This window comes from Rhinoraja longicauda, chromosome 14 (genome assembly GCF_053455715.1).
Source record: "Rhinoraja longicauda isolate Sanriku21f chromosome 14, sRhiLon1.1, whole genome shotgun sequence".
NCBI lineage: Eukaryota > Metazoa > Chordata > Chondrichthyes > Rajiformes > Arhynchobatidae > Rhinoraja > Rhinoraja longicauda.
Genome location: NC_135966.1, coordinates 44,654,532 through 44,673,336, shown reverse-complemented (window position 1 = coordinate 44,673,336; position 18,805 = coordinate 44,654,532). Strand labels below are relative to the sequence as shown.

Sequence of the window (18,805 nt, the reverse complement as noted above, 5' to 3'; positions counted from 1 at the left end):
AAAAAATGGCTTGAAGATGTGGAATATCCTGCATGTTGATGCGTTCCCAGCTTCAGGTACTTTGCTCATCATGATTCTATCCAATGGTAACTGTCCTAGCTACATCACAACAGGAGCAACATTGTGAAGAGACCATGTGTAGTTAAAGCTAATCTGCACTGTTTTACTTGTTTGCACAATAGAGTGGAGGTGCATTGTGAGACTGTGGGGTGTTGTGGTACTATTATAGATATGGCTGACATGGCTATCAAGAAAATATATCCATGATAAGAGGAAGAAGCTCCTCTTTTTATAGTTTCTATTCGTGTAAGAATGCTGCACCGGAGGCATCAGAGGGGAACTCAGGTGATATCCCAGAGCTGTAAGGAGCCTAAAGGTCAGTGTCAGGAATCAAACTCGAAGGACCTGGATGTAGTGCCACAGAAAATCTAATGGCTTCATACAAGTGACCAGGGTCAATGAATAGAAAGTCTTATCGAATTAGTAGACTCAGATCTAATTTAGTTTAGTTTAGAGATACAGCGTGGAAACAGGCCCTTCGGCCCACCGAGTCTGCACCGACCAGCGATCCCCGCACACTAACACTTTCTTACATGCACTAGGAATAATTTAGATTTATACCAAGCCAATCAATCTGAAGAATTGTCTCGACCCAAAACATCACCCATTCCTTCTCTCCAGAGATGCTGCCTGTCCCACTGAGTTACTCTAGCATTTTGTGTCTTTCTTCAATTAACCTCCAACCTCTATGTCTTTGGAGTGTGGGAGGAAACCAAAGATCTTGGAGAAAACCCACGCAGGTCATGGGGAGAACGTACAAACTCAGTACAGACAAGCATCCGTAGTCAGGATGGAACCCGGGGCTCTAGCTCTGTCAGGCAGTAGCTCTACCGCTGCACCACCGTGCCGCCATGTGAAGTTTATTTCCGTATCAACAATGGTGAAGTACAGGTATAATTCACAATATCCATGCATTTAATTTTGCCTTTACATATTTAGTATAGCTACAGTTCTCACTGCTATCCAACCATAGCAGTAACATCAACTATCCACACATTCCCAGTCCAGAGCAAGGCCACATTGTGCACAGGTGGAAGGGGACAAGCAAAGACCAGGTAGTGTGGTTCATTATCAGGTCAGTCAGTGCTGAGGCCATAGGTGGACTTGAGACAGTATTGGCCTCCTCCTCCTCCTCCTCCTCCTCCTCCTCCTAGAATATAGTACTGTACAGCACTGGAACAGTGCCCTTCGGCCCTCGATGCCCGTGTATAACATAATGCCTACTTAAACAGCCCCTCCCGCTTGCCCATGCTGTACGTGGCCCAAACAATTCACGTCGATGAGACTTAGTGTGCCATGTATTTAATCCATGGTGCTAATGATTCTTTTACTCTCCCTCAACACTGGGCCAAAGCTACCTGGAATTGGAGTTGGATCAGTGTGTAACTAATGTACAAGTCAAGCAGCAGGTTGAAAGGATGAGGAAATCTCATTAGTAGAAACAAGGAACTGCAGATGCTAGTTTACAAAAGAAGACACAAAGTGCTGGAGTAGCCCAGATGGTCAGGCAGCATTTCTGGAGAACGTGGATAGGTGACGTTTCTGCCCAATCTGAAGTCACCCATCTATGTTCTCCAGAGATGCTGTCTGACCCGCTGAGTTAGTCCCGCACTTTGTGTCTTTTGTAATACCAGGCTTTTTCCTGCCCTTTTTTGTTCCATTTTTCTTTACCCCACCCCCCCATAATCAGTCTGAAAGAGGATCTCACCTGAAACATCACGCTCAGGTGGCACAGTGGTGCGGTGGTAGAGCTGCTGTCTTACAACACTAGAGACCCGGGTTTGATCCAGATTACGGGTGCTTTCTGTGCGGAGTTTGTACATTCTCCCTGTGACCACGTGGGTTTTCTCTGGATGCTCCAGTTTCCCCCCACATTCCAAAGCCATGCAGTGTTGTAAGTGAACTGTCTTGTGTAAATTGCCCTTAGTGTGTAGAATAGAACCAGTGTAAGGATGATTGCTGTTCGGCATCGACTTGTGTGCCAAATGGTCTGTTTCCAGGCTGTATCTCTAAACTAAACTAAATCACATATCCATGTTCTCCAAAGATGCTGCCTGACCCGCTAAATTACTCCAAGAAATCTCATTAGACTGAGTTCTGCTGCTCTGCTATTTACTTAGTTTAAGCAGTGTTCAGTTCTTTGACCTCCCATAATTTGTGGGTCTTTGCTGTACCTGTCAGCTAAACACATCATAAATGTTGGAGCCCGTAATTATTGGCATGAATACTAACAATGTAATTGCTAATGCAGGGCCTATTGAATCTTTGCACTCCTGAAAGGGTATAATTTAAATTGTTAAGTCCTCATTCTCACATTGTAAACTGTTAGTAAAGATTTTTTTACATTAGTTTGCTGTTCTTTTGATCACTGTGTTTTCCTCTATCTTAATCCAGCCTTATTTCATTCCTTTTCCTGCACCTGATTTGACTCTAATTTACCCTCTGTTTTTACTCTTTCTCAATTTTGAAGAAAGTGGTTAAGGAGACAGAGTGTGAGCACTGTTATTTGCACAAATCCCCACCAACATTGTTAACACTCAATTTCTTCATAACTGGAGTATGAAATAATTTTGACCTGAAGTATCAAGGACAAAACCTAATCCATGACACAAACCATCCCAATACTTCTCAGCTCTGTCTCAGAGCACTCCCTGTGTTCAGCATCAGAGTATTTTCCCTCCCACTTCTCAGTTACTCCTGGTGTCTGATCAAGATAGTCTCCTTGTAGGATTGACCTGCAATCTCCAGGAGTTGAAACAAAAATGTCCGGTTCATTGCTGTGAACCATCCAAGAAGGAAATTCATTGGACTTTAAAAATATGTTTAATTTAAGATGTCTTTAATAATTTTCTTGGTTATAAAAGTATATTGGTGTGGAGGAAGGGACTGCAGATGCTGGTTATACCGGAGAGAGACACAACGGCTTCATTGTATTCATGTAGTCTTTTCTTTGACTGGATAGCATGCGAACAAAAGCTTTTAATTGTACCCTGACACATGTGACAATAATAAACTAAACGACACTAAACTAAACTGTTCAGATAGAATGTGGATAGAAATTATAACATTTATAGAATAAATAGAAGAATAGAAGGATTTTATCTCAGATTCATGCAAGACAAAAAATGTCAACATGAGAAGCTGTCCTGAGAGCGCACATGGTTCCAGGCTCAATTACATGTGAGCGGTGAGCATTCTGCTGCACTGTTGCATCTTGAATGGGGATAAGAGTGGAATGGATTTAAAGATGTCGCAATGGCTAATCTATTCTCGACCATCCAAAATCTCATTAGGCAAAGAGTAGGTGCTGAGTAACAGCATGATAACAACTATGAGAAAAGATAGGCCTTCTGCAAACTGCAGGAAGCAGGAACTGACCTACATTCACTTTCAGCAATTTATCCCTTAATTACTTTGGCAACAAGCATTCATTCCAAAGAGGTTCAGGAAGAAACTTTAAATCTTTGCTCAAACAAGGAGTTGAAATGATCTTTAAAAAAAGGAAACTGCTCAATTATATCAATCAGTTAATAGGATAAGTGAGGAATTAATGAAAACATAAATTAGGACAAACAGCTTAGGAAAAGCTCTTGTTTGCATGCTTTGCAGTCCAATGAAATCATGCTGTACATAAGTATGATTATGCACGTTTAATTTCGTTTAGAGTTACAGCGTGGAAACAGGCCCTTGACCCTTGGCCCACCAAATCCGCACCGACCAAAGATCACACGTACACTAATTCTATGTTAACTCACCGTACACAATTTTATGTTAACTCACATTAGGGGAAATTTACAGAAGCCAATTTACCTACAAACCTGCGTATCTTTGGAATGTGGGATGAAACCAGAGCACCCGGAATAAACTCACGCAGTCACAGGGAGAACATACAAAACTTTGTACAGACAGCATCCATAGTCAAGATGGAACCCGGGTCTCTGGCGCGGTAAGGCTGCAACTCTTCCACTGCACCACTGTGCCACAAGAATCCCCCGGCCGCGGGAGAATAAAGAGGGAAGAAGATTCGATTTTATTGTCTTCCATCACAGTGAGGAATGTGGGGAATCCACTGTGGTGGATGTTTATGTTAACTTTTATGTAGTTGGGTGGCTTGTTGCTTTGTTTAGTATGGCTGTATGGTAATCGAGTTTCACTGTACCTTAAATGGTACACATGAAAATAAACAACGCTTTGACCTTTAGACCTTTGACCTTTGAACAACTTGCAAAGAGAAAAATACCAAGGTGCAAAATATAGTTTTACAGCATAGTAGCATTACAGTTACAGATTAAAAAGTCCAATATCTGCAGTGCAGTAGGTTGGAAGACTGGGTCTCCACCCTATCTGATGGAAGGACTGTTCAGTCATCTGATAACAGAGGAGAAGAAGCAGTTCCTGGATCTGTTGTTCTGGGCTTTCAAACTTTTGTCAGTACTGACAGAAGAGGAGAGAAGCGGTAATGGCCAGGATGAAAAAAGTCTGTGATTACATTAGCTGCATTCCCTCGGCAATGTGAAGTGTAGATTGAGTCAATGGTGGAGATGCTGGTCGGTGTGATGGACTGGGCAGCATCTACAACCCTCTGCAATTTGTTGTGGCCTTGGGCAGAGCTGTTCCCAAACCAAGTTGTGAGGCAACCCAATAGCATGCTTTCTGAGACATGCTGAACTTGTTTAGCCTTCTAAGAAAGTAGAGGCGTTGGTGTGCTTTCTTGGTCATTGCCGTTGGTCCGGGATAAATTGTTGGTAATATTTATGTCTTGGAACTTGAAACTCTCAACCATTTCCACTTCAGCACCATTGATGCTGATCAGGGTATGCACTCCACCACACTTCCTGAAGTCCATAACTAGCTCCTTAGTCTTGCTGACATTGATGGAGAGGTTGTTGTCTTGATATCATGTTGCTACGCTTTTGATCTCCTTCCTGTACTCCGTCTCATCATTGTTCACGCTGCAGCCCGGTACAGTGGCAAGACCTGCCAACTTGTGGATGGAGTTAGAGCAGAATTTGGCCAGGCAGTTGTGAGTTTATAGGGAGTATAGTAAGGGACTGAGAATGTATCCATGCAGGGCATCAGTGTTGAGATTACTGTGGAGGATGTTTTGTCGCCGACGCTCATTGATTGTGGTCATTAGGTTTGAAAGTCAAAGATCCAGTGGCAGAGGGATGTGCTGACTCCTGGGTCCAGATGAGATTGTTAGAATTACGGTGTTGAAGGCAGAAGTATAGTCACTAAGTAGGACAGGCAGCATCTCTGGAGAGAAGGAATGGGTGACGTTTCGGGTCTCGCTGTCCCGCTGAGCTACTCCAGCTTTTTGTCTCGATCCTTGGTTTAAACCAGCATCTGCAGTTCCTTCCTTCACATTTCATCACTAAATAGGAGTTTGAAGAAGTGATCTTATTATCTAGATGTTGCAGTGATTAGAGTCAGGGAGATGGCATCTGCTGTGATTGGGTTGCATTGGTAGGCCAACTGCAGTGGATCAAGGCTGCCTGGAAGGCTGAAGTTAATGTGCGCAATAACCAGACTCACGAAGCACTTCATCATGGTGGATGTCAAAGCCACTGGACAGTAGACATGAAGCCACTCAATCTTGCTTATCTTTGGCACCTGGTTGATGGTGGTCTTGTTAAAGCAGGTGGGAAGCTGAGAGTGGAGTAGTGAGAGGTTAAAGATGTCTGCCTTCTGCCAGCTGGTCCGTGCAGGTCCTGAGGATATGGATGGGAACTCTATCTGGACTAGATTCTTTCTGTGGATACCCGCTCAGGAAGTCGATCTGCCATCCGTTACCATGACCGTCGGTACAGGCATGCCTAAACTGTTGGGTCAGCAGGCCCTCGACCCAAAACGTCACCCATTCTTTCTCTCCAGAGATGCAGCCTGTCCTGCTACATTGCAGCAACAACATGTAGTTTATTTAAAACAACTGACTGCAATGATATGATCTGATCAGAGGCTGGGCTGGAGCCTGTGGATGAGACAGATGCTTTCGTCAAGGAGCCCACATGCTAAGCCATCTGTATACACCGCAATTTTGAGAATTAAGACATTTCAAAAGCATTAAAGGATTGATTTGATTTTCAGGAACCAATTGACTAAGTAGGATTGCTGTCACATCCGTTTCCTAGTTTCAGAAAGCTCACCACCTGAGTATGATCAAAATACTTTACAACACTGATTCTGGGAGTTTAATGTCACTGTTTTCTGTCTATCTTCTGTTGGGTCGGATGATGTGATTCCCGTCCAGCCTGATGGAGAAGTAAAAGATGATGACACTCTCAACTACCTGTTGGCTTGCAGAGACAAATCTCCATGATGGCTCATTTTGTGATGAAATTGGGCACATATAGGCTCCTGGGGCAGGTATCTGAGAGATATTAGGTATTTTGTTTGAAAATATCCTCTCTTTGGCCTTGTTATTCGAGCACTCAGTGGCGCAGCGGTAGTGTTGCTTACAGTGCCAGAAACCCGGGTTCGATCCTGACTCTGGGTCCTGTCTGTAGGGAGTTTGTACATTGGTTTTCTCCGGGTGCTCCAGTTTCCTCCCACGTTTCAAAGGTTAATTGGCTTTGGTAAAATTGTAAATTGTCCCTTGTTTCTAGGATAGTGTTAGAGTACGGGGTGATTGCTGGTCACGTGTATCATAACATTTAAGAGACATTTGGCCAGGTACGTGGATAGAATAGGTTGATAGGGTTACGGGCTAAATGCAGGCAGGTGGGATGAGTGGAGATGGCACTATGACTCGATGAGTGATGAAGGAGGCATATGGCATGCCTATATTCATAGAATGGAAGAGTCGGGACAATATGCTGCAATGTTTGTAAAACACTGGAAAGGCGACTCTTAGAGTATTTATTGTGTGCAGTTCTGGTACCCACACCGTGGAAAGGAAACATTTGCTCTAGAGATTTGCACAGAGCAACATACCACCGTTTGGTTGGACGGTTGAAACAAATCAGATTGGATGAAACAAATTTGGAAAAGATCATAATTTACCAGAAAAATTTAAATAATATTGTACAGCGTGATGCCATTTCTTGAACACAACAAACGTGGACATTTCCGGCAAAGAGTGAGGGAAAAGATTGCCCAGTTAGTTTGAGATGAGTGGACAGTCTGAAGAAGGGTCTCGACCCGAAACGTCACCCATTCCTTCTCTCCAGAGATGCTGCCTGTCCCGCTGAGTTACTCCAGCATTTTGCGTCTACTGTTCGTTTGAGATGAGTATGTGTTGTGAGCCTTACCAAACATCCCAAGGCTGGCAATTAAAATAGTTAAAAAGCAGATGACCAGAGAATTATGCAGAATCCCACTGGGCCGTGAAATAATTGGTTATTATTTCTAGCAGGGCACATTTGTTTTCTATTTAGCCCCATTGGAAATTAATTGGTATCATTGTTCAACCAAACAGGCTCCTCTGCTGCCAAAGGCTTGTTGCAATGGCATCATCCAGCGAGGAGGGCTTTCTAAATTTAGAATACAACAACATATTTATGCTGGGTCCTCATGCAGCATCAGATGGACCAGCCACTGATGGCTTTTAACCTTAGTGATGGCAGGAAAAATCTGTATGATTTGGTAAATTCCATGCATGGAGTTTCTCTAATTTTCTTGTCAAATCCCAATCTCTTGAGAAGAGCATCAAGGTTTTGGTGCTTTCTGACTGTCATGTAGCTCTGAAGTCAATCGACAAACCTACTCTTACTGCTTTGAGCCAATCTGCTCATGGATTGCCCTAATAAGGCGATCACAGGACCGATGCAGTACCTGGGGGATTTTAAACAAGCAGCATTTCATAAGTGTAACTACGTGCAATCATGTTAATGGATTCTGATGCCTAGAAACTCATCCCCAGTCAGTAGCACTATGTGCACTAAATAATAGCAGCAGGTACTTGAATTGGGCCTCCAAAATGTGTTGCATTTGAAGCCAGCCAACCATGCATGTATTTCTAGGAAATTGGCTCTTTCTGTTCAACAACGCTTCCACACTCCAAAGACGTATAGGTTTGTAGGTTAATTGGCTTGGTATAAATGTAAATTGTCCCTAGTGTGTGTAGGATAGTGTTAGTGTGCGGGGATCGCTGGTCGGTGTGGACTCGGTGGGTCGAAGGGACTGTTTCTGCGCTCTGTCTCTAAACTAAAAAATATATATTGCTTCAGTGTTAACATTAACAGGGAGAAGTTAGGTATGGTTGGCATTTCATTCCTGTGACGCAACTCATCTTCTGTACAAGATGCAGCATGTTTCACTGAGAATAGGTTGCAAATTAAGGTGGTATTGTCCAATATATAGAGATTGCAAACTGTGGCTATTCAAAGAGGCGATTGTGAAAATAGACGACAGAAGCAACTGTAAAGACAATTCACAAATCCATTTTTATGTGCAATCAGCTTTAATGGGGTAACATTATGCAGATGCTTCTCACAAGTGTGGCTTCTTCCTATCAAGCCAAAAGGCAAAAATAAATAGCTGCCAGAAATCAGAAATAAAAACAAAAAAAGCATAAACATTCAGCAGGACAGTCCGCATCTGTGGAGAGAGAGAGAGTTCCTCATAGAGTCATAAAGCTAGACAGCAGAGAAACAGGCCCTTCAGCCCAACATGTCCATGCTGACCAGATTGCTTAACTCAGCTACTCCCACTTGGCTGTGCATGGCCAACATCCCTCCCATCCACGTACCTATCCATATTTCTCATATTCACGTACCTGCCCAGGTGTTTTTTGTACCTACATCTTCCACTTACCCTGGCAGCTTGTTCCAAATATACTCCACCATCCCTGTGAAAACATTGCCCCTCAAGTCCCTTTTAAATCTTTCCCTTCACACCCTAAACCTATGGCCTCTCGCTTTAGACTTTGCTACCCTGAGGATAAAGACTATGGCTATCCATCCCTATGCAGCCTCGCCTTAGAAGTCAAACCTGGTAACATCCTTGTGAATTTGTTTTGCCCTTTTTCTATCCTTCCTATAGCAAGGCGAGCAGAATTGTAAACAATAGTTTAGTGGCCTTCCGAAAGTCTTGTAAAGCTGTAACATTATGTCATCCCAACTCCTGTACTCAATATTCTGATCAAGAAAAGGCAAGCATGCCAAACACCTTCTACACCATCTTGTCTACATGTCTTACCACTTTCAAGTAACTATGTACCTGCACCCCTAGGTCTCTCTGTTCTACAACACTCCCTAGAGTTCTACCATTTACTGTATAAGTCCAGTCCCGGTTTGAATGACCAAAATGCAATCCTGCGTATTTATCGGAATTAAACTCCATCAGCCATTCCTTGTTCGATTTGTCCAGCTGATCAGGATATTCTTGTAATCTTAGGTAACCTTCTTCACTGTTCATATACCACCAATTTTAGCGCCATTATCAGATTCACTAATCATGCCACGTACATTCTCATCCAGGTTGTTAATATAAGTAACAAACACCAGGGGACCTAGCACTGATCCGTGTGGCACACTGCGTCCAACAGAGAAAGAGATAATGTTTCAGTTGAATACCCTTTGGGGTGTTCAGGAAAGGGCTGGAGATTGGGGAAGCTTGGAAAAACAGGGGCTTTGGGTAATTTATGGGCATGGAATGTTGACAGCAGATTAGGAGAGAGCAACAGAATTTGAGCTAGGGGAGCCATTAACAATAGATAGACACAAAGAGCTGGAGTAACTCAGAGGGCCAGACAGCATCTCTGGAGAAAAGAAATAGGTGACGTTTTGGGTTGAGACCCTTCTTCAGACTGAGAGTCAGGGGAAAGGGAAACGAGAGATATAGACGGTGATATAGAGAGATATAAAACAAATGAATGAAAGATATGAAAAAAAGTAAAGATGATAACGGAAACAGGCCATTGTTAGCTCTGGGCTAGGCGAAAATGAGTTACAGACAATGAGACTCAACAAGACCAGTTAGAAGCTGGTACAGTGACGGGTGGTGGAGGGACGGAGAGAGAGGGGATGCAAGGGTTATTTGAAGTTAAGGAAATCAATATTCAGACCAGTGGGTTGTAAGCTGTCCAAGTGAAATATAAGGTGCTGTTCCTCCAATTTGCGTTTGGCGTCACTTTGACAATGGAGGAGGCCCAGACCAGAAAGGTCAGTGTGGGGATGGGAAGGGGAATTAAAGTGTTTGGGAACTGGGAGATCAGGTAGGTCCAGGCAGACCGAGCGGAGGTGTTCAGTGAAATAATCGCCCAGTCTACGTTTGGTCTCATCATTAACAATATCAGATAACATGAAGAGCTAGGAGGGTTGGTTTTGTGGTCAGAAGTGCAGCGAAAATCATATTAAAGGGAGCAGTAGGAGTGTGGAGAGGGCAATAGGGGAGTTAAGAAAGAACCTGGGCAGAGATGTGTTCAAGGGAAAAGGCTGGGACTGGAAGCGTGGAATTCATTGGATATTTTCTGGTAAACTCCAGTGATCCAGTGCACCCCCTACAGGCAAGTATCTCCATCCTTGGATACGGTGACACAAACTGCATGCTGTACGTAACTATGAGGACACGTGCCTTGTACAATTGCAGTAACACTGCCTCCACATCACACTCTATTCACTTGAAGTAAGGGGCAATGCACCAAGCCTTCCAAATTCTGATTAGAATTGTGAGATAGGAAGTAGAATTTGCTGTTACATAGACATAGAAAATAGGTGCAGGAGTAGGCCATTCGGCCCTTCGAGCCTGCACCGCCATTCAATATGATCATGGCTGATCATCCAGCTCAGTAACCTGTACCTGCCTTCTCTCCATACCCCCTGATCCCTTTAGCCACAAGGGCCACATCTAACTCCCTCTTAAATATAGCCAATGAACTGGCCTCAACTACCTTCTGTGGCAGAGAATTCCACAGACTCACCACTCTCTGTGTGAAGAAATGTTTTCTCATCTCGGTCCTAAAAGACTTCCCCCTTATCCTTAAGCTGTGACCCCTGGTTCTGGACTTCCCCAACATCGGGAACAATCTTCCCGCATCTAGCCTCTCCAACCCCTTAAGAATTTTATATGTTTCAATAAGATTCCCCCTCAGTCTTCTAAATTCCAGCGAGTATAAGCCTAGTCTATCCAGTCTTTCTTCATATGAAAGTCCTGCCATCCCAGGGATCAATCTGGTGAACCTTCTCTGTACTCCCTCTAAGGCTAGAATGTCTTTCCTCAGATTAGGAGACCAAAACTGTACACAATACTCCAGGTGCGGTCTCACCAAGGCCCTGTACAACTGCAGCAGAACCTCCCTGCTCCTATACTCAAATCCTCTTGCTATGAATGCTAACATACCATTCGCTTTCTTCACTGCCTGCTGCACCTGCACGCTTGCTTTCAATGACTGGTGCACCATGACACCCAGGTCACGTTGCATCTCCCTTTTTCCTAATTGGCCACCATTCAGGTAATACTCTGCTTTCCTGTTCTTGCCGCCAAAGTGGATAACCTCACATTTATCCACATTATATTGCATCTGCCATGCATTTGCCCACTCTCCTAATCTATCCAAGTCACTCTGCAGCCTAGCATCCTCCTCGCAGCTAACACTGCCACCCAGCTTCGTGTCATCCGCAAACTTAGAGATATTGCATTCAATTCCCTCGTCCAAATCATTAATATATATTGTAAATAACTGGGGTCCCAGCACTGAGCCTTGCGGTACCCCACTAGTCACTGCCTGCCATTCCGAAAAGGACCCGTTTATTCCTACTCTTTGCTTCCTGTCCGCCAACCAATTCTCTATCCACCTCAACACTGAACCCCCAATACCGTGTGCTTTAAGTTTGTACCCCAATCTCCTATGTGGGACCTTGTCGAAGGCCTTCTGAAAGTCCAGATATAACACATCGACTGGTTCTCCCTTATCCACTCTACTAGTTACATCCTCGAAAAATTCTATAAGATTCGTCAGGCATGATTTGCCTTTCATAAATCCATGCTGACTTTGTCCGATGATTTCACCACTTTCCAAACGTGATGCTATCACATCTTTAATAACTGACTCTAGCATTTTCCCCACTACCGATGTTAGGCTAACTGGTCTATAATTCCCCGTTTTCTCTCTCCCTCCCTTTTTAAAAAGTGGGGTTACATTAGCTTGGTTTAACCTGTGATCCTAATAGGAAATTATTCTTTGTTTGATTTAAGTCAACACACTTTGCAACTAGCTTGAAAACATATTTGATAGGAATGGCAGCATCAATGTCATTGCATAAATGTAAAATGTGGGAGTTGGCCGTCGATAATCCAGTGGCTTCTCCAGCAACCACACATCTGCAGTGTGTCTGAATTTTGAGAGACTGGCTCAGCCCTGTTAATCTGGCGACATGTGAACATTCCAGAGCATCAAAGAGGGGTGTGGGGGGGGGGGGGAGTATGGAGCTATTAGAACTGCTGTAACACTGAAGGTTTTATCAGTTTAGTTTATTGTCACGTGTACCGAGGTACAGTGGAAAGCTTTTGTTGCGTGCTATCCAGTCAGCAGAAAGACATTACATGATTACAATTGAGCCATTCACAGTATACAGATACATGATAAGGGAATACCTGAGAGGAGTTTAAGAAGATCATAGTTAAAGAAAGAAATGTTGCTATTGGAATAGAGATTTAAGAGTGAGGAGCGATGGTACTATGTGATTGTAGATCTGCTTCTGTGGTTAGCACACAAATGGTCACCTGAGTTGGGCGCCATCTTGGGAGCAGGTACATCTTCAGTTTGAGCCAGAAATTTGGAATTGTGCAGTGGTCAAGTGCTGAGGAGGATGTGCCTGAATCTGGCACATACAAGGACAAAGAGTGTGACCATATCGGAGCCTCGGACACCAAGACACCTCACACGCCCTTCGTCTCTACAATGACTTCTGTTTTCCAGGCCCCCACTCACTGATCTTTACTATGGATGTTCAGTCACTCTACACATCCATCCCCCACCAGGAAGGTCTTAAAGCCCTCCGTTTCTTCCTCGACCGCAGAACCAGCCAATTTCCCTCTACCTACACTCTCCTCCACCTAGCAGAGCTGGTCCTCACGCTTAACAACTTCTCCTTTGACTCCTCCCACTTCCTTCCAATCTAAGGGGTAGCTATGGGCACTCGCATGGGCCTCAGCTATGCCTGCCTCTTTTTAGGGTACGTCGAACAATCCCTATCCCAGGCATACACTGGCTCTATCCCCGAATACCTCCGCTACATTGACGACTGCAACGGTGCTGCCTCCTGCACCCATGCAGAACTCACTGACTGTTAACTTTACAACTAATTTCCATCCTGCACTCAAACTCGCTTGGACCATCTCTGACATCTCCCTACCGTTTCCTGATCTCACCGTCTCCATCACAGGAGACACAGACTATTACAATGCCTGTGCTGAGTATAATGCCAAGACCGGGGAGGCACGGTGGCCTAGGGGTGGAGTTGCAGCCTTACAGCGCCAGAGACCCGGGATCGATCCCGACCAAAGGTACTGCCTACATGGTGTTTGTATGTTCCCCCCATGACCTGTGTTTACTTTCTGAAGTAACCCCATTTAACATGAAAACTGGAGATCTGAAGTGGGTCAGACACGATTTCATTCCATTTCTGAAAATGAGCTGGATTGTTGGGAAGGCTGAGGGAAATAAAGAGTGAAACATAAAGAATAGTGAAAGGCTTGGATAGAGTGGATGTGGAGAGGATGTTTCCAGTAGCTCGAGAGTATAGGACTAGAGGTGCATAGGCTCAGAATTAAAGGACGTTCTTTTAGGAAAGAGATGAGGAGGAATTTCTTTAGTCGGATGGTGGTGAATCTGTGGAATTCTTTGCCACAAAAGGCTGTGGAGGCCAAGTCAGTGGATATTTTTTAGGCAGAGATAGATAGATTCTTGATTAGTACACGTGTCAGAGGTTATAGGGAGAAGGCAGGAGAATGGGGTTATGAGGGAGAGATAGATCAGCCATGATTGAATGGCGGAGTAGACTTGATGGGCCAAATGGCCTAATTCTGCTCCTATCACTTATGACCTTATGACCTTATCACCTTCAATGATAGGCCGTAAAGACTTATAGGGGATAACAAGGGCAATAGGTGGGAGCTGAGGTATTTGGATATTTTGAGCAATTTCTTTTCAGTTTAACCGCAAAGAAAAGCAATATTACATGTGTCTTCAACATCCTCCTCATCATGTCCAGTAATTATCCCTCAATCAACATTCATTAATACATACTTTCTAGTTAAAATTGCATTGCTGTTTGTGAGACTTTGTTTAAATTTGATACCATGCATCCTCGGTTACACGGTCACTACACATCTGAATGTATTTCATGAGTTATAAATTGCTTTCAGATGAATAAAGGTTGCTGCAGAAATGCAACCCTACTTTAACATAGTTGAAGGCACCTAAGCACTGAATCAAAGACAGATGAGGATGAAGGGAGGACATATTGGGAAAGCTGAATAATATCGACAGTCTGACTCAGTTAAAGAAATAGGTTTAAACAATGCCTCAAAGAAGGGCAATGAAGTGAGATGAAGCTGAGAGAGTTGGGGAGGCAATTCCAGACCTGTGAATCTAGGAATCAGTAACACTGCCAACAATCGGGTGAAAAAAGTTGAGCAAGCAGCAATGGCCATAATTTCAAGTACAACTTTAAGTACAACTCTGCAAGTGTGTCACAGAATCACAAAATGTTTAGGATGGGTAATTTAAAAATAAAGTAGCATGCTCAAAGAGCTCAAGATGACAGAAGTGTAAGTAAGGGCAGGCATGTTTTATTATGTTGGCTCAGGAAATTGCTTCCAGAAACTGCTGTACGAAATCCATCTCAGAAGAAATAGGGATCTGGGTATCAGGTCCCGACTCACTTGGTGAGCAGGTTTTGAGGCTGCCCTAGCAGTTGACAAACAGAGGTTGCAAATTACATTCTGTTCTCAGCAGTGCATTTTAATAGAAGCTAGATTTGCTTGCAGCGTTTAATGTAGAAAGAGCAAAATAATGAATTGTGATATCTCACTATGATTTTCAAATATTTGTATTTCCTCTCATCTGAAGACCCAATATGAGCAGCAACGTCTGGACAAAGTACAGGAGGAATTTATTGTATTTAACAGAGAGAGGTAAGAGATCGCTTCAGAGAACAATGTGGTAAATCCATGATTTTTATATTGATTAAAAACATTTACAATGTTGTAGTGAGTCCGATAGCGATGGATGCTGCAGTCAAAGTTTATTATACAGCTCTAAAAACCCCGTGACAATTCGCAACACTCAAAGCTCTAGACTACTACCTAACGTCTTACCTAAAAGGGTTCCAACGCTAGACTGACGAATCTACCGCGCTAACCCACCTCGTGACCTCGCTAGCCAATCCGAGGGTTCGAACCCTTCCAACCAATCCCTATGTCCCTACAATGTGATCAATTCTTCAAAATTAAGTTTTAACATATTGGCTGGGTGGCAGTAAGGTGGATTTTGTTTTAGTTTATAAAAACTCCGGCTTTCTGTTGACTGTTTTGCTGCACTCAAAAATACTGTTTTCCGAATGATGGTGAATCATTTGTCTCACTCATCAAGACTCTTGTGCTTTCTGGCAAAATCCTTATGTCTTTTCTGCATCCTTCTTACTGTTTGGCGACCAGAACTGGACATAATATCCCAGTTGCAGTCTCAGCAATGTCTTGTACAGCTTTAACGAGATGTCTATACTCAATGCCTCATCTGATGAAATGTGGCATATGGCTTCTTCACCACTCTTCCTATCTGTATCACCACTTTCATGGAATTATGTATTTGTACCATCGAGGTATCCTTGTTCTCTAACACTCCCCAGGCCCCTGCTTTTTATTGTATATGTCCTGTTCTGGTTTAATTTTGGACTTTTCTCAATTAAAGTCCATCGCAGTTCAATTTAGTTTGTTGTCACGTGTACCGAGCTACAGTGGAAAGCTTTTATTGCGTGCTAACCAGTCAGCAGAAAGACAATACATGATTACAATCGAACCATTCACAGTGTACAGATACATGATAAGGGAATATAGACACAAAATGATGGAGTGACTCAGCGGGGTTTTGTGTCTCAGCATTTTGTGTCTATCTTCGGTATAAACCAGCATCTGCAGTTCCTTCCAACACATGATAAGGGAATAACGTTTAGTGCAAGATAAAGCCAGTAAAGTCCAATTAAAGATAGTCCAAGGGTCACTAGAGGTAGATGTTAGTTCAGGACTGCCATTCCTTATCCTTCTTTCCCAGTTGATCTAGACCTTTCAGTAACCCCTGCTGAAGACAACCTTCTTCACTGTCCACCACATAACCAATCTTGGGTCAATTGTAGCTTGCAGCAGAGTGTTCCCAGCAGCTTCACTCCACCTCTTCTATCCCTGGAACCCATTCCCACTCACTAGCGACTATCACTTGGTCCTTGTTTTTGCTGCCACCTATACAGTAAACATAGAAACATAGGAAATGGGTGCAGGAGTAGGCCATTCGGCCCTTTGAGTCAGCACCGCCATTCAATATGATCATGGCTGATCATCCAAAATCAGTATCCCGTTTCTGCTTTTCCCCCATATCCCTTGATTCCTTTAACCCGAAGAGCTAAATCTAACTCTCTCTTGAAAACATCCAGTGAAGTAGGGGCATATTACAGCAACGGTGAACAGTACAGTACAGGAACAGGCCTTTTGGCCCACGATGTCTGCTGAACATGAAGCGTGCTTAAGCTAATTCTTTCTGCTTGCATGTGATCTGTATCCCTCCATTCCCTGCTTATCCATGTGCCCATCTAAAAGCCGTTTAAACACCACTGCCCTGGCAGTCCATTCCTGCTACCCAACACACTCTGTGTGAAACAAAAACTTACCCCACACGTCTATGTTAATCTTTCCCCCTCTGATGATTCAATTCAGTAGTTTGAAACCTTTCAACCTGAATGTCATTTGAAAGTATTTGTCCAGAACATGCTGCCAGCAGCAGTATCTCAACACTGGCCCAATGGTGAGTATTAACTTAGCTTTTCCACTACGCTATTGTGAACTTGCTCTTTCAAGTTGATCTTGAATGACAATGCCTTCTATAGTGGCATGGCGTTGCTGATCAGAAAGCTATTCCATGGAGGGAGAGGAAAGAAGATTTCAGAATAAGGCCATCCCCCAAACAACTGAAATAACTGCAGCCTAAAATCTGTTTTCTCACAGAGGGACTAATTCCTTTAATTCTGTGGGCGGCAGTAGAGTTTCTGCCTTACAGCGCTTACAGCGCCAGAGACCCGGGTTCGATCCTGGCTAAGTGGGCTGTCTGTATGGAATTTTACGTTCCCCCGTGACCTGCGTGGGTTTTCTCCGAGAACTTCGCCTTCTACCCACTGTCCAAAGACGTACAGGTTTGTAGGTTAATTGGCTTGGTATAAATGTAGAAATTGTCCCTAGTGTAGGATACGGTTAATGTGCGGGGATCGCTGGTCGATGTGGACTCGGTGGGCCGAAGGGCCTGTTTCTGCGCTGTATCTCTAAACTAAACTAAGCTAAACGAAATGTTTAAATTTTGCGATTAGTAAACGCACTGATTATAATTCTGGATACCCACTACTGAACACATTGAGGAGTATTTTCACTTGAAATGTTGTATTTAAACATTGTGCTGGCTCATGGAAGCAGTGTGATGCAATATACTTGAAATAGCAACCTAAGGGGGAAAAAGGATTCACAAAATAATTTTACACATCATTTTCTCTTTGGTGCCAATCTCACCCTCTTAAGATTTTTGTCAGATTGCTGCCATTGAGTTCATGTTCAAAATGCCTAGAAATGAATTGCCAGCTCATTGTGCCTAATGCATGCGATAATTGTATCATTACAAGGTACTGCTGCCAGCAAAATTCATTCCTAACTAGAAATGAATATCTAGGCAACAATATTTGCCGTTTATGCACAGGAAAAACCTCCCATTCAATTATTTTAATGTAATAAAAATTAAACCTTTTAGTCTTGAAGAATTATTTCAGAGTGCGTTAGGCCAATAATTTTGCATGTGTAATCTCGTTGATTCTTTTCATTCTGTGCTTCATCTCATTGTCAGCGTTGATGTATGCAAATACAGGAGATGGTCACACAGGCTTCAGTTCCTTTCATTGGAAGCACGCTGATTTGGAGGCAGTTGGGTATTGTAGTTGGGTCTGTGCAACATGACAAGCAGCGTAACTGCCCAATGTGTTGTTAACAATATTGATGGATTGCTGCTGCAGCCAGTGTACATACCAGTGCAGTGGAAGGATCAGATTCCCAATCAAGTTCTAATAATTACTTACGTACCACAGAAGTTCGGCTCACTGGTCTAGAGCCTCCAGGCTATTCCATGCAACCCTTCTTAAATAGAGGCACAACAATATCCCCCCTACAGTCATCCGGCACCTCACATGTGTCCAATGATGATTCATACATCTCCATCAGGACATAGAAACATAGAAAAATAGGTGCAGGAATAGGCCATTCGGCCCTTCGAGCCAGCACCGCCATTCAGTATGACCATTGCTGATAATCCAAAATCAGTACCCGGTTCCTGCTTTTTCCCCATATCCCTAGATTCCGTTAGCCCTAAGAGCTAAATCTAACTCCCTCTTGAAAACAACCAGTGAATTGGCCTCCGCTACCTTCTGTGGCAGAGAATTCCACAGATTCACTACTCTCTGGGTGGGACAGCTGCCTGCAATCTCCCAGAATATTTGTTCTTCTAATTCCCGTTGACTATTTGTGGACCTATAGATTACTCCAGCAAGGTGATCATCCC

The 18,805-nt window shown here is 43.5% G+C and overlaps 1 protein-coding gene across 4 annotated transcripts in view; it reads left to right on the top strand.

Annotated features, from left to right (window-relative positions):
• The window catches only part of LOC144600241 (serine/threonine-protein kinase 32A-like), a 299,488-nt gene that overhangs the window by 265,263 nt on the left and 15,420 nt on the right, over positions 1-18,805 (top strand). For 3 of the 4 annotated variants that reach the window (XM_078411793.1, XM_078411792.1, XM_078411794.1), the window contains one exon: positions 15,074-15,138. The exons of the other annotated variant lie outside the window; for it this stretch is intronic. In XM_078411793.1, coding sequence (XP_078267919.1) covers positions 15,074-15,138 — 65 coding nt within the window. The remainder of the gene's footprint in view (positions 1-15,073; positions 15,139-18,805) is intronic. 4 annotated transcript variants of the gene reach the window in all.